Here is a 16,295-nt window from a genome sequence, read left to right on the forward strand (position 1 = left end):
CCAGTATAGAGTTATGTAAAAAAAATTAAAATATATAGTTTGAAAAAGCAAGAGTGGTTCTTTGTGCCATATCCTGTATTGTAGTGCTTGGATGACCATCTGTCATGGATGCTTTAGCTGAGATTTCTGCATTGCAGGGGGTTGGACTAGATGACCCTTGGGGTCCCTTCCAACGCTAAGATTCTACAATTCTATGACAGAAGCAACAGAAACCGTGTCAGCTGTAGTGGGTGCATAATAATAATAATAGGAAATGTGCTTGCTTATGGGCTGTTTGTGGGGTATCTGTGCTAAATCTGAACAAGCAACAATGGCTGCTTTGCTGAATGCCAAGTCAGCTGTGATTAAGACCTCCCTCATCCATGATTTGATTATGAATCACTCTGTAACCCTGAGGCCTAGGTGGTGGAACAGGGTGGAGTTGGTCTCACCCAGCTGTGCCCATGGCATTCAGGTACTAGGTGCAGAATCAGGGCACAAGTGAGAGTTGGGGAGGGGAAATTGCTGTGGTCTATGCAGATTCTCTCTCTTTCCAAGCTCTCTCTGTCCAGGTGTTGTTGTTTTTTGGGAGGTGTGTAGCTTGAGTGTGAGTTCCTGGCACTGGGCAATTGGGACAGATTAAAGAATCTGCTGGTTTACCGCTTGCCTTGCTGACCTTTCAAAGATAATGTACAAAGCAAATATTCCTGACAAAAGAGCCTCTCAAAAACACTTGCTGAAGGTGAGGACACATCTCAAAATGAGAGCTGCTATAATCCCTCAGAAGTGATATGGATTAGCCAACATTTCTCTATAACCAGGCGTTTGGCTGATTAAGATTCTATGTGTTCGTGATAGGTGGGTTATTGGTTTGTTTGTTTTATTGTGTATTTGGTGTTCTTGTTTTGTATTTCTATGTTGTGATCCAGCCTGTGATTTGTGGATGAAGGGCAGTATACAAATTTAATTAATAGATGAAAGAGTTTTCCGTTTTGGAGGTGCTTCGCAAAACGAATTTCCTATGGGCTTGCTTCGCAAGACGACAATGTCTTGCGAGTTCCTGCTGGTTTTTTCCCCTCCCCCCCTTTTTCTAAGCCGCTAAGCCGCTTATCAGCTGATCCAATCAGCAGATAAGCCGCTAAAAGCCGCTAAAAGCCGCTAATAGCGCTAATCCGCTAATCCGTCAATGGGCTTGCTTCGCAAGACGAAAAAACCGCTAGACGAAGAGAATCACAGAATGGATTCTTTTCGTCTTGCGAGGCACCACTGTAAAACAGCAACAACACTTTGCAATTATGCTGCTACTTAGATCTAAAGACTCTGGGCCACATGGAAAAGCCTCACCTCAAGCAATGACAACTCTGTGTGTAAGATGGAGAGGTGTCACAAAGGTCCTGTGAAACCATTGATATTAGAAAAAATCTCCATGAAATTTGCTATGCTTGAGATTGTCACAAGAGCTCCTGGACTAAAATTGTCTATCAGAAACTTCATTCTTGTGGTTTATCGCCACAACAGCTATGCTTGAGATGTTGCAAGTATAATGAACTACTTCTTCAACCAAAGACAATTTTCATTTAATGTAAATCAGACATTGCACCATAGTGTTGAAGACTGGTATCTATGCATACAAAAAGTGCCGTGTTAAGTCTATACCACAGGAATGCCTAATGAAATGTGAGCAACACACTGATTTAAAATTAACGAAACTGCAACAAATTTTCAGGAATGATTCTCTAATTAAAAATAAAAGTATCACAACATCATCTAATCTCCATTTTGTCAGATTTTATATCTCTGTCCTTTTCTTCGTATAAAAAGGAAGTGCACCCAAACACCATTGTAACTGGAATGTATCCAGTCAGCAATTTAGTTCAGGAAGTTTATCCATAAAGATTCTTTGGGATGTTCTGTTTAACGCGGGTGGCGCTGTGGTCTAAACCACAGAGCCTAGGGCTTGCTGATCAGATGGTCAGCAGTTCGTATCCCCGCGATGGGGTCAGCTCCCATTGCTCAGTCCCTGCTCCTGCCAACCTAGCAGTTCGAAAGCACGTCAAAGTGCAAGTAGATAAATAGGTACCGCTCTGGTGGGAAGGTAAAAGGCATTTCCGTGTGCTGCTCTGGTTCGCCAGAAGCGGCTTAGTCATGCTGGCCACATGACCCGGAAGCTGTACACCGGCTCCCTCGGCCAATAAAGCGAGATGAGCGCCACAACCCCAGAGTCGGTGACGACTGGACCTAATGGTCAGGGGTCCCTTTACCTTTACCTTACAAATGTCGGAAGTCTCTCTTGAGGGCAGGTATTTTTCTTCTATTTTGCACACCAAATTATCATGACATTTGAACTTGGTGTCATGTGCCACTTGTTTTTCTGCATTTAATAAGTGAAAAGTTATCTATGTGCAATGTCTACATTTTGGTGAGGAAAGAGTTGATATAAATCTTAACCAGTCAGTTTTCAAGGTTGTAGAAATTTCTACAGAGCTTGGCTTTTCACGCTTGATATGTGAAAATAAATGTGCAATACTCAAAAAATAAATAAAATGAAATAAATAACAAATGCTTCAATCATTAAAAGGTTTCTGATGGGAATAATTTAACTGTTAAAGTCTATGCTTCAAAAGAGCCATGTTCTTCTAACATTTATTTATTTTTTAAACTTAGGGCATTATTGCTTTGAAATTTCCATGATTTCATGATAAAGTGAAGCAGGACAGGATAACTGGAGAGTCAGAGTCATAAACCATTCTCTCCTCCATTTTTAGTACACCTCTTAGTTCCAAGTCAGCCATATCTGTGACTTTTCAGAGCTCCCCAGTTGAAACCGGCTAGAAGACTGATAGCTACAATTTGGCAGGATATTTCATTACAACAGAGTTTTAAGTAGCGCTGGTCTCCAAACAATTTTTTTTTTTAAATGAAGGTGACGTGGGTGATTTGTTTCTGAAATCAATAAATACTTGAATGTTTTAAACAGAATTGTCCTAGGGATTTATTTATTTTAATGCTTTATGATTTGTTCCATAATTCAAGAACTGCAGGGCAAGTTCAGTTAAAAATAAAAATGCATTATCATAATAAAGTCTATCTCTGCCCTCTTTACAAGTGGGGTCACTAGATGCTACTTTTTAAATCTGTTGCTCTAAACTTTAAAAAGTGAAAACCAGTCAAAGATTACCCTAGAACTTTGTGAAGCTTTAACTACAGTGTACATGCTTCTAGTATTACCTCAGCTTACAGCCCAATTCATGTATAATGACTTGGAAGCAAATCCCTAAGGGTGGTGTCTACTCTGAGTAAAACTTAGTTGAATACCACTCACTGCATTCAATGGGACAAGTGGGACTGAAGCTTTAATTTCAAGCACTGGTTCCCAATGGAACACGATGGAAATATTTTGTTTAAATAATGGGTGAATGAAATGATTTTGAACACAAAGCAGAACACAGACACCTGGATTTTTTTTTAATTCCCTTTTGTTAATGATATTACAACTTAGGCCTCAAGTTCAGATCCTTGCATATGCTTGTATGTTTTCGAGCACAATTCAAAGTGTTGATACTGACCTTTAAAGCCCTAAACGGCCTTGGCCCAGTATACCTGAAGGAGCGTCTCCACCCCCATCATTCACTGAGGTCCAGCTCCGAGGGCCTTCTGGTGGTTCCCTCACTGTGAGAAGTGAGGTTGCAGGGAACCAGGCAGAGGGCCTTCTTGGTAGTGGCACCCACCCTCTGGCACCCTCCCATCAGATGCCGAGGAGATAAACAACTATCTGAATTTTAGAAGACATCTGAAGGCAGCCCTATATCGGGAAGTTTAAAATGTTTGACAGTTTTTTATATTTTTATATATGTTGGAAGATGCCCAGAGTGGCTTGGGCAACCCAGCCAGATGAGCGAGGTATAAATAAGATTATTATTATTATTAATTATTATTATTGCAATTGTCAAGCTCATCAGACATTAACCAATCCGCTCTTATATCAACATTACCAATGGGGTTTGACACACAGTAAGTTCCCATTCCAAAGTACCCTACTGCATATACTACAGAGATGAAATGTGTATGGCTGTTTGACTCTAATATAACATACATTTAAAATACAATTTTCAGCTTATCAGCAATGCTCTTCAGAACTTCAAATAAAACAGGTGAGGGCACATACTGAGCTGAATATTCATTTTGGACACAGGCAGGGCGTTGTGCGAGATTGCATATGAACCACGAGTAAACTTTCCATAAGCTAGAACCTAGACCAAGGCAGAGAGCAGCCACAGGTGTTCTCATTGTGCCAATTCACCTTAAAGGAGATGATGTATGTTCCAGGAAGAAAGGTGATCCGTCTTTCTTTGTAAGTAGTCTCACCATCAATCAGAAAGGAGAGGAGGAGATACTTTTATAATAGATGTTCAATCTTTGGGGACTTGAAAGCTATCTTGATATTTAAACATTTCACAGTTTTTGTGCAGAGACAAAAATTGAGTTGCTGTCCCTCACGCTCAGAGCATGTGAGGTAATAGTTTTGTCTACATTGGAGTAGGGCCCAATTAGCGGAGCTGATTTCTGCCTTGGCAGTAAATAGTCTGTCTATAAAGATATTTGGATGGCAGCTATTACATCCAATTAGCTATGTTTCTAACCCTCTCTTGTCTAATTGGCATTTAGAGTCAAAACATCTGTTTGTTCTATCATACTTTCTTGAACTATTGGAAGTCATGGTAAGTAGCAATTGACAGGTAAAATGGACACATGATGAAAAATTAAGCTTCATACCTACTGCATCAAAATGTGCTAATTTTTCTGTTTTACTTCATAAGCTTTCTCAAAGTACTTTATTCCCCCCCCCCAGACTAATATTGTGAGGGTAAAAGATGCAAGACATGGCTGTCTATGATTCTAGGTGTATCATTGACTCCTTTCAAATGAAAAGATGGGAAATGTGAAACCATTATTTTTGAAAATACAAAAAAACCATTTAAATTTGTGCCACATTCATGCAAATGATTACAGTAGCAAATATCCAAGTATTTGCTTATCACTTCCATTGAAATCAATGTTGCTTAAAAATGCCAATCTAATTGGTTTGTACCCCATCTTCTTTAAGTTATATTAAGAATTAATAACTATATTAGCTCAATGCATGTTCTCTAGAAAAATAAACTTTTTACTTCACATTTTACACTAAATATTTAAAATTTTAGCACGCGTTGCACATTATAAGAGTATAATATTTATTCACTGGACTTCTCTGCGACCCATCCCCTCTGCAGGGAGGTGGGACCAATTCGGATGGTCCGCCCCCGCCACTTAATGGATCCAAATGGTTTCCAGAGAGTGGTAGGGGATGCTTTATCCCATGTTGATGGCCTTTCAGCCGATTCCCTGGTGGCCCGCTGGAATGTGGAGTTAACCAGGGCTATTGACTGTTTGGCTCCGAAGCGCCCTCTCCGATTGCATGGAGCCCGGACAGCCCCGTGGTTTTCCACGGATCTGAGGGCAATGAAACAATCGTTGAGACGGCTAGAGCGCCGGTGGCGGATAACTCATTCCGAATCTGACCGGACACAGGTTAGAGCTCAACGTCGAGCCTACCAAGTGGCGATAGCGACGGCGAAGAAGAATTTCTTCACCGCCTCTATTGCATCTGCAGAAAACAGCAGCAGGAGACTTTTTCAGGTGGTTCACAATTTAGCGGAACCACCTGCAACATCGGGGCCCAGTACGGGCCACATGTTCTCCTGCAATGATTTTGCAAAGTTTTTTGCAGATAAAATCGCCCAGAATCGGGAAGAAGTAGACTCCACCGTGGGAGCAGGGCCGGGGCGGGAGAGTGCTAGAGTTCTGTCTAGTCAAGTTGAGTGGGATCAATTTCAACCTGTTACCTCCGAGGATGTGGACAGGCTGCTTGGACGAGTGAAACCAACCACCTGTCTCCTGGATCCTTGCCCATCCTGGCTTATAAAAGCTAGCCGGGAAGGACTGGGCGATGGGCTTCGTGGGGTGGTGAATGCTTCCCTCCATGAGGGAGCCTTCCCAGACCCGCTGAAAGAGGCGGTTATTAAACCGCTTCTTAAAAAACCATCTTTAGATGCGGCCACGATGGCCAACTATCGCCCAGTCTCAAATCTTCCATTCCTGGGCAAGGTGATTGAGCGAGTGGTTGCTGAACAACTCCAGGCACGCCTGGAAGAAGCGGACCATTTGGATCCCTTCCAGTCGGGATTCAGGCCTCATCATGGGACTGAAACTGCCTTGGTCGCACTGGTTGATGATCTCCGGCGGGCTAGGGACAAAGGTGAGAGCTGTTTCCTAGTTCTGCTGGATCTCTCAGCGGCGTTTGATACCATCGACCATAGCATCCTTCTGGACCGTCTTGAGGGGCTGGGAGCTGGGGGCACTGTTATACAGTGGTTCCGCTCCTTCCTCCTGGGCCGTGTTCAGAAAGTGGTGGTGGGGGATGAGTGTTCAGACCCTTGGGCCCTCACTTGTGGGGTGCCTCAGGGTTCTGTCCTCTCCCCCATGCTTTTTAACATCTATATGAAGCCGCTGGGAGAGATCATCAGGAGGTTTGGGCTGGGTGTTCATCAGTATGCGGATGACACCCAGCTCTACCTCTCTTTTAAATCAGAACCAGTGAAGGCGGTGAAGGTCCTGTGTGAGTGTCTGGAGGCGGTTGGAGGATGGATGGCGGCTAACAGATTGAGGTTGAATCCTGACAAGACAGAAGTACTGTTTTTGGGGGACAGGAGGCGGGCAGGTGTGGAGGATTCCCTGGTCCTGAATGGGGTAACTGTGCCCCTGAAGGACCAGGTGCGCAGCCTGGGAGTCATTTTGGACTCACAGCTGTCCATGGAGGCACAGGTCAAATCTGTGTCCAGGGCAGCTGTTTACCAACTCCATCTGGTACGTAGGCTGAGACCCTATCTGCCTGCGGACTGTCTCGCCAGAGTGGTGCATGCTCTGGTTATCTCCCGCTTGGACTACTGCAATGCGCTCTACGTGGGGCTACCTTTGAAGGTGACGCGGAAACTACAACTAATCCAGAATGCGGCAGCTAGACTGGTGACTGGGAGCGGCCGCCGAGACCATATAACACCGGTCTTGAAAGACCTGCATTGGCTCCCAGTACGTTTCCGAGCACAATTCAAAGTGTTGGTGCTGACCTTTAAAGCCCTAAACGGCCTCGGTCCAGTATACCTGAAGGAGCGTCTCCACCCCCATCAGTCTGCCCGGACGCTGAGGTCCAGCGCCGAGGGCCTTCTGGCGGTTCCCTCACTGCGAGAAGCAAAGCTACAGGGAACCAGGCAGAGGGCCTTCTCGGTAGTGGCGCCCGCCCTGTGGAACGCCCTTCCAGCAGATGTCAAAGCGATAAACAACTACCTGACATTCAGGAGACATCTTAAGGCAGCCCTGTTCAGGGAAGTTTTTAACGTGTGACATTTTACTGTATTTCTGGTTTTTATGGAAGCCGCCCAGAGTGGCTGGGGAGGCCCAGCCAGATGGGCGGGGTATAAATAATAAATTATTATTATTATTATTATCACTGCGGGAAACTTATTTACTTTTAATATAGGGTTTTTATGTGAGAAAATTTAGCAAAAGAGAGCAGAGACAGAATAGAAACCAATATAGTTTCCAACGTATTGTGAAATGTTTAATAAATACCTTCTTAAAAGTCTTGCTTTTCAAAATACTACATATTGTTTGAGCTCTTAGTCAGTATTTCCAGCTCTTCCAGTTTTAACAATTAAATGAATGAGAAAAGAATTAGCTCTCAAAACGAACAAGAAAACCCCACAATCTTAGTAATTAGACATAAAGACAAGACTTGTTCACTCGTTTAGGTAAATTAAAGAGATTTCAATAAGACAAAAATCCCCCCTTCAGTACTGGAGTTGCGCTCCATCACAAAACAATCCGTAAAGTTAGGACATTTATTACTCACATACTATTGAAGAGCTCTCGGTATGTTTCGTCACCTTTGCCTTCTGACATCAAGCTATCCAATTTGTCAATCAGTTTTGCTTCCACCTGTAAGTGACATATGTCTGCATGTAAAATGAGGGTATATACATTGTTGGCTAAACTATTTAAAGGGTTTTTGTTTTCCACAAAGGGCTGTCTGTCCTCACATGAAGAATTAAACATTTAAGTAAGATTCCTACGTTGTTCCCATTCTTTGTAGAGCTGAAATTATCTCACAGGAGCCTTCTCATGTATGGCACATATGCAGCAATTTAAGAGGAGCAACATGACTTTAAACTACAGGCGTTTGCGCTGCTAAGGCAGCTATTTATGGAGCCAAACAAATGCATCAGACAACGTAACTCCCCATCTCAAAATTCCACCCCAGGCTGCAAATGAAAGACAACTATATGTATATCAGCATAAAAGCCTCTCTCTTTTTTCTTCCCCATTCCCCTTCTCTAAATCCCTAGATTAACATGATCATAACCTGCCTGCCTCTTTCAGCACTGGGTGAGAAACAGAAATCTACTGCTACGGAAACCTACCCTTCCTCCAATAGTGCTTGGACGAGTGAAAGATGCTCTTAATTTTCAACCCAGCAAACAAGAGCGGTTAGGGGAATATGAGTTTGGTAGCTAAGGACCATTGCTTAAATACACACACGGCTGTGTTTGTTATCAAGAAAATGTAGCAAGGTGGCTCTTTGCAGTTAATATTGCATCTGTAAATTGCCTCCTGTACAGTAATAAAGACAATTAGTGAACAAAAAACCCAGAGGAAAGGCTTGCTGTAGAATTATTAAGGAATGAATGATAGCTGGCGTCTTTCGTGATAATGAATAATGCACAGATAAATATGAATGCTTGTGCCCTGTTTATATGAAAACTGTTATCCCTGATAGAGTAACTGACAGTTTATCATAGCCTGCTTATATTGCGTTCACTGCACTCCACTTTCATTCCTTAATCTCGCCCCCACCCCCCGCAAGATATCTGTGCAAACTCCTCTCCAGTTATTTTGCCACTTCACTTCCCAAATTCAGGCGCTGTGGCTTTGCTTCATTTGAAGCAGCAGGAAAGGGAACAGAGAGAAATGGTCTGAAGATACATCGAGGAGCAGGATTCAAACTGCAAGAGCAGATGGCACATTTAGTTCTTCCTTAGTTGGCATCTTCTAGACTGTTTAACTAGCAAAAAAAGGAACTGGATTGTGACACGGCTTGACAAGTCACAAGGGTCAAGTCTTTGGAAGCGTGAATATTGAGGCACGTTAGTGAGAAATCACAGTACAGTGGTACCTCAGGTTACATATGCTTCAGGTTACATAAGCTTCAGGTTACAGACTCCGCTAACCCAGAAATAGTGCTTCAGGTTAAGAACTTTGCTTCAGGATGAGAACAGAAATTGTGCTCTGGCGGCACGGCAGCAGCAGGAGGCCCCATTAGCTAAAGTGGTGCTTCAGGTTAAGAACAGTTTCAGGTTAAGTACAGACCTCCGGAACAAATTAAGTACTTAACCTGAGGTACCACTGTAGATAGATAGAACCTTGCATTCACTTCTATAGTCCCACCCACCCCAGTTCAGTCCATAGCACATATACTGACACAAGCACTTCCTGTAACAGGACCTTTCCGCACAATCATTTTTTCAAGCAATAAAAGTGCAGCCATTACTTATCTGTTGCATAGGAGGCCAGACATTTTCTTTCAAGTTTTTTCTCCTGCTGCAGTGCCTTAGGATTTCAACCGCTGCATGGAACATGACTACATGCCACAGGCAACTACTGTTCTTGCCTGCAGTGAGTGGCATCAGCCAGCCATTCCATTCATTGAAGTTCATTTTAAAAGGAACTAGATGGATGAATGGTTTGACTCAAGTTTCTTATGATCAAATCTAAAATCCTATCTACCAAATGCAATACACTACTCTCATCCACTTTCTTGCCATCGCTGCTCTCTTTAAACATTCATTTGCTATCTGTCCTGCTTCCTTTTATCACGCCAACCTTGTTCTAGCTACCATTTCCCTCTATGCTTGCAACTTCTCCATTTATGAAGCAACCTTCACCTTCAAATTCCTCCTCAAAATGCAGTTATTTCCGCTGTTATTTAATCCTCTGCTACTCGTTTTTAGCAAACCAAATCCCCTTTCTCTTTGCCCTGTCCATCATATCTTGGCACCAAGGCATTTTGGTTTTCCGGCCATATTCCCTTCAACACTCATGTGCACCTGTGATAGCAGCACTTGCCAATTGCCTTTGGGTACAGCGGCACCTCCCACACCTGCAATCATCCAATGTTCCCACAATAAAGTTCCGTATCCATTTACAGAGCCATGTTCAAGGTTCTCATATTAACTTACAAAGCCCTGAACACCTTAGGCCCAGGGTCAACCTTGGGGATCACCTGAACCCTTATATCCCAGCTCGATCACTAAGATCATCTGCAGGAGCATCGCTGGTCATTCCTCAAGGCTCATTTGACAACAATAAGAAACCAAGGACTCAGCTACACAGCTGCAAATAAAACACTTCAAAACTGTGACACTAGATGGCGACAGTGAGCTACGCAAAATTCAACGTGTTTTTCAAAAACTTTTTTAAAAAAACAATTTTCACAGCTTTTTCTTATATGTGTGTAGATTCTACCCAAGTCTTTAGTGTCCTCAGCCTTGTCTTCTGGAATATTCTGCCAATAGATTTTTATCAAGTGCATTCTGTGTTAAATTTTAAATGCCTGCTGGAAACATTTCTGTCAGGGAATTATTTCTCTTCTCTTAACCAGTTGATCAAAATAAAAAATAAAAATACCTGTTTAAAGTTGCCACTGCGCCTTTGCTCCCAGTCCATCATGTCATGGAAAATAGGAATCATTACATTTCGAAGATCCGGTTGAGGTATCAGTGTCACTTCTAAGAATGGGCCAATCAGTGCTGGGATGAAGTGGACTTTGTGTTCCCCTAAAATGAAAACGAAGCCAGATTGACTTGAACTACATTCAGGGATGAAATACTGCAAAACAGAAATGCTATAACTGTAAGATGGATTGAGTTATTTGACGTCATAAAGATCTACAGTACGTTTTGTCCAATAACGTTTTCAGCGTGGATCATTTTATGAATAGATATAAGAGAAAGAAACCATGGACAAGATAAAGATAGGCCTAATCTTACACATGGATGAGACTGCTCATGTCTCACAGAGATTTTGAGACTGGGATGTGGAGAAAAAATAGCTCGGCCTTCTTGAAGTATTTTCCTAAGAAATGGGTCTCTCCACCAAACCAATTCACACTGACTAACTTGTTAACTGGAATGCAACATGAATCAAACGGGACTATGAAATAAATAAAATTGTCAAGAAACAATGATCAAACAGGACTAGAAGCAAAGATTGCATAGTACATGTTTTCTAAAAGGCCAGTTTTGTGTTAGAGGTACAAGCTGTTCTGGCATTCTTGTATCTGAATCTTCAGAGACTGGAGCAAGTGTGAGTACCCACCTGAATGTATATGCACATCAGGTAGAGGCAAAAAAGTGCACCCACCCTCCATTTTGTAGTCACAACAATGGAAGTGCAAATTTCATCTGTAGAAAAGGAAGCTGGCACTTAGCTTTTTTTGGGGGGGGGACAACGACGAATCCCTTTACAAACAAAAACAAAACAACTTAAGGGTGAAAGTTGCCCACTAAGAGTGTTTCTTTAATTGGAATTAAAGAAGTTTTATTAATTTGAGAACCGCCCAATGGTCCATGAAGAAGTTACTGAAATACGTTGGCTGAAGTAACATAATGTTCTCTCTGGCAACAAACTAGTATTACCCATCAGATTAGCAATGTTTTCTAATCTGCATGGATATGGCAGCAAACAGATGAAGTAATCCCTGCTAATAGCACCAACAGATAGAGAGACCCAGGCATGGGTTGTGGCGCACAACATGCATTGTGTTGCTTCAATATAACCCTTCACTTTATATTCACATATAATTGGTTTGGCACCCTTCAGAGTCTTGTTATTTTCCATTACGAAACTTGACAGCAAATTCGCTCGTGGGAGTATTTTCAAGTTCTCTATAATGTATGTGTTTTCAAAATACAGAAGATCAATACATGACTCTTTTTTTTTTCTAGGTGGGGGAAGGTTACAAGAGCTTATCTGCATTCCAAACAACACTGGCAGTTCCAGTAGAATATAATATAATACTGTATGCCACTACAAACAATGTATAATGAACACGCAAATAAAAATGATGATATTCCTAAGGATCCCGTGATAAGAGCTAGGCCTGGACCTTGGAGCGGAACGACAGTAACTCACAAATCCAAAGCATATCCCCCACCCAGATTATGGGGGGGGGGCAGCAACCACAGCCCCCCAAGCCAGCAAGGGCCAGCACAGGTGACACAGCCTCCTTTTGAAAATAATAATAATGAACAAATTCCTATGACCCACAAATAACCTAGAGATGCATTTAAAATAAATGCACTCGTTCTACTCATGTAAAAACACGCTGATTCCCGGACCGTCCGTGGACTGGATTTAGAAGGCGATTGGGCCGCATCCAGCCCACGGGCCTTAGGTTGCCTACCCCTGGTCTAAACCACTGAGCCTCTTGGGCTTGCCGATCAGAAGGTTGGCAGTTTGAATCCCTGCGATGGGGTGAGCTCCTGTTGCTCGGTCCCTGCTCCTGTCAACCTAGCAGTTCGAAAGCCCATCAAAGTGCAAGTAGATAAATAGGTACAGCTCCAGCGGGAAGGTAAATGGCATTTCCGTGCGCTGCTCTGGTTTCGCCATGATGGCCACATGACCCGGAAAAACTGTCTGCAGACAAACGTTGGCTCCCTTGGCCAGTAAAGCGAGATGAGCGCCACAACCCCAGAGTCGTCTATGACTGGACTTAACTGTCAGGGGTCCTTTACCTTTTTATCTTTCAGTATAATGTGCCCTTTTATTTCATTGGACTATTTTTGGCAAAGTACAATTATTTTCCCTCTGGATTTAACATACCATTTGTGTCTACTACAATAGTAATTCAGTAAATTCTATTAACAGTTTTTTTTAAAAAAACAAAAACTAAACTAAACCCACCATACACACATTTTATAAAACATTGCCTGCCCATCATTTGGGGCATATATATCATCATCATCATCATCATCATCATCATCATCATCATCATCATCATCATTATTTTCCAGCATCTGTCAAGGAAGAGGCAAAACAATATTTCCACGTGGATCTGCATTCCATCCCACCCCCTGTGATTCATAAAGCATGTGAGTTCTGCATTTTATTAAGCTAATATTTCATTATAGACCATATAAACCTTGTTTGTCAATAGTCTGATCAGCAAACAAGCATTCAAAATTACTTATTGACTCAAGTTGTAGAACTGAGTCTCTACGCCTCTAGGAGGTGTATCTGGCACCTTCATTATACAGTTTCTGGAGAATCCTGAAGACTCTCCTTTTTGCCCTGGCTTTTGACACTTCAGGTGTACTTATTTCTGTAATTGTAAGTTGCTGTAAACTGTTTTTAATATTGTGTTGTAATGCTGTGTTTTAATGTTGTCACTCACTCTGGGACCTTAGGGTGCGGGGCGGGTAATAAATTTAATAATAATAATAACAATAATCCTAAAAAGTAAACTGAGATGAAGTATCCAATACTCAATTTTCTCTTTTTGCCACTTAATCATAAGTTGCTTACCAAAATTTCTTATCAAATTCATAAACCTTAATCAAAGACTATTTATACTATTTACAAGCAATCATTCAAGTGAATAAAATCATTTCGTGGTGACATGGAATAAGCTAATAATTAACCCCTTTCATAAGCTTCAGTAAAATGTGTATCTTAATCCAAAATTAAAATAGTAAAAGACAACTAGCTAGAACCATCATTAATTCATTGATATTGTAATTCATTCAACAATAAGTTGTAATTCATTCAGTGTTAGGGTAAAATAGCCTTATCCAAAATGAAGCCATTCATTAATGAGTTAAATAAGGCGGTCCTTCATTAATGACCCTGCTAAATATAGTCATTAAAGGTTAGCTTCTTTAGCATGTAACCAAAGTGCATTAACCAAATATCCAAAGAACTGAGATGAATCATTTAGATGTGACAACAGAATATCCTCAAAAAAGGTGTCCTTGTTGCTATTAAAGAACAGTGAATACAGTGGTGCCCCACAAGACGAATGCCTCGCAAGACGAAAAACTCGCTAGACGAAAGGGTTTTCCGTTTTTGCGTTGCTTCGCTAGACGAATTTCTCTATGGGCTTGCTTCGCAAGACGAAAACGTCTTGCGCTTTTTTTTTAAAGCCACTTGAAGAGGCGCAGTTGCGATGGACCGTGCTTCGCAAGACGAAAAACATTGCAAGACGAAAAGACTCACGGAACGAATTCTTTTCGTCTTGCGAGGCACCACTGTAGATAATTGTGTAGGGAGCAATCCTATGCCTGAGAAGCTGGTGTGAAGCAAGCCAGTGTAAATTAGGCTGGCATAACGTTATGCCAGATCCAAACCTGTTCAGCAGAGAAATTGCTGCTGCTCTACTTAAGCCTGGCAGAAAGAAAGAAAGCCTTTAAAACAGTGCTCTGTGCTGGGTTCCCAGGTCACGTGACTGAGCTGAACAAGCTTGGGATCGAGCCTAAGTCCCTGCTCTCTGGGTCCAGCACACCACACCCCCTTGCACACCACTTTTTTGGGGGAATTCCAGCAGCCTTGACTCAGCCAGCTTTGGTCCTGCATATATTTGGCTGAGCCAGAGTTGGCAACTTAATGCCAGCTGAGCCAGGTATCTGAGATGGAGATGTGCCCTCATCCCAGCACATCTTGCCATAGGATTGCCCTCTGAATCAGTTAATCAATTTGATGGTTAATCAGTGGGGCAATTAGTTAAGAGATTAGCAGCCTTTTATTGACTCCAATTAGTCATCTAGGTAACTGGCTTGTTTTTAAGTGGTAAGCAGTCTTTTATACTTAGGGGAGGGAGAAATTACTCTGCAATAAATCATTTAGTCTAGAGATACTTATCCAATGCTACAGCATATTAGTCTCTTAAACTGTCAGCTGCACCACCAAGTCAATTAGCTTTGTAACAAACAGGATTTTATTGGCTCATTATTACCATTTGCATCTTTAGACTTCAGCATCTTGCAAGCAAGGTTTCTGAAACAAACATCTTCCACATCTTTTGGCAAAGCTGGAGATGCTTAAATGCCTTGGCAGTGTTAGAAGGGGTGGTCTAATCACACTGTTGCCATCTGTCCTCTTTAGAGTATTACAGAATCATAGAATTGTAGAGTTGAAAAGCATCACAAGGGTCATCTAACTCAACATCCTGCAATACAGGAATCTTTTGCCCAATGAGGGGTTCAAACCCTGAGATAGTCTCAACCTCTATGGTCTGAGCTATTTCTGAAAGCAGGGGTGGGGTACTGTGGTTCCCCAGATCCTGTTGGACTACAACTCCCAGCACCCTCAGCCAACATGGCCAGTGGGCAGGGACCATGGCAGTTGTAGTCCAGCATCTGCAGGACCACCCAGCCTTCAAGAAACTGGGACCATCTAGCCCTGGTAAAGCAGAAACGGACATAAGACCCTTGCCAAAATTCTGAGCTCCACACTGTTATTTGCAATGGCTAAGGAAGATACAGGGGTGTGGGTGGCGCTGTGGGTTAAACCACAGAGCCTAGGACTTGCCGATCAGAACGTCGGCAGTTCAAATCCCTGCAACGGGGTGAGCTCCCATTGCTCGGTCCCTGCTCCTGCCAACCTAGCAGTTCAAAAGCCCGTCAAAGTGCAAGTAGATAAATAGGTTCCACTCCGGCGGGAAGGTAAATAGTGTTTCCGTGTGCTGCTCTGGTTCGCCAGAAATGGCTTAGTCATGCTGGCCACATGACCCAGAAGCTGTATGCCGGCTCTCTCGGCCAATAAAGCAAGATGAGCACCGCAACCCCAGAGTCGGTCACGACTGGACCTAATGGTCAGGTGTCCCTTTACTTTTACCTTTAAGAAAGATACAGGGAGAAGAAATCTGCACTTCTCCTCCTTCTCCAGCCTCGATTTCCACCCATGTGTTCCTTAGAAGAGCTGGGATTGTACAATCCTGCAGGGAGTGAGAGTGGCAACTGACAGAGGAAGGCTCTCACTGCAGTTCCTGACTCCATCCGGCTATTTGGGTATATGGAATTAACATTGCTTGTGACTTTGTAGTCTAGAACGGAGGAGGAGGAGTGATCGTTGATAACAAGCAAAATATTGATTAGAATGATCAACCTCAAGGTATGATGCACCTTCTGCAGATGTGCCACGAAACTGCATTCACCAGATGTTAGTGGCCA

General features: G+C 42.6%; 1 protein-coding gene across 5 annotated transcripts in view; it reads right to left on the reverse strand.

Annotated features, from left to right (window-relative positions):
- Positions 1–16,295, reverse strand: part of DOCK4 (dedicator of cytokinesis 4) — a 262,514-nt gene that overhangs the window by 50,076 nt on the left and 196,143 nt on the right. For all 5 annotated transcript variants that reach the window (XM_081211364.1, XM_081211362.1, XM_081211361.1 and 2 more), the window contains exons 31-32: positions 10,756–10,904; positions 7,925–8,010 (exon numbers count right to left, since the gene is read on the reverse strand). In XM_081211364.1, coding sequence (XP_081067490.1) covers positions 7,925–8,010; positions 10,756–10,904 — 235 coding nt within the window. The remainder of the gene's footprint in view (positions 1–7,924; positions 8,011–10,755; positions 10,905–16,295) is intronic.

The sequence above is a fragment of the Podarcis bocagei genome (genome assembly GCF_964188305.1).
Source record: "Podarcis bocagei genome assembly, chromosome: 10".
In the NCBI taxonomy this organism is placed as follows: Eukaryota; Metazoa; Chordata; class Lepidosauria; order Squamata; family Lacertidae; genus Podarcis; species Podarcis bocagei.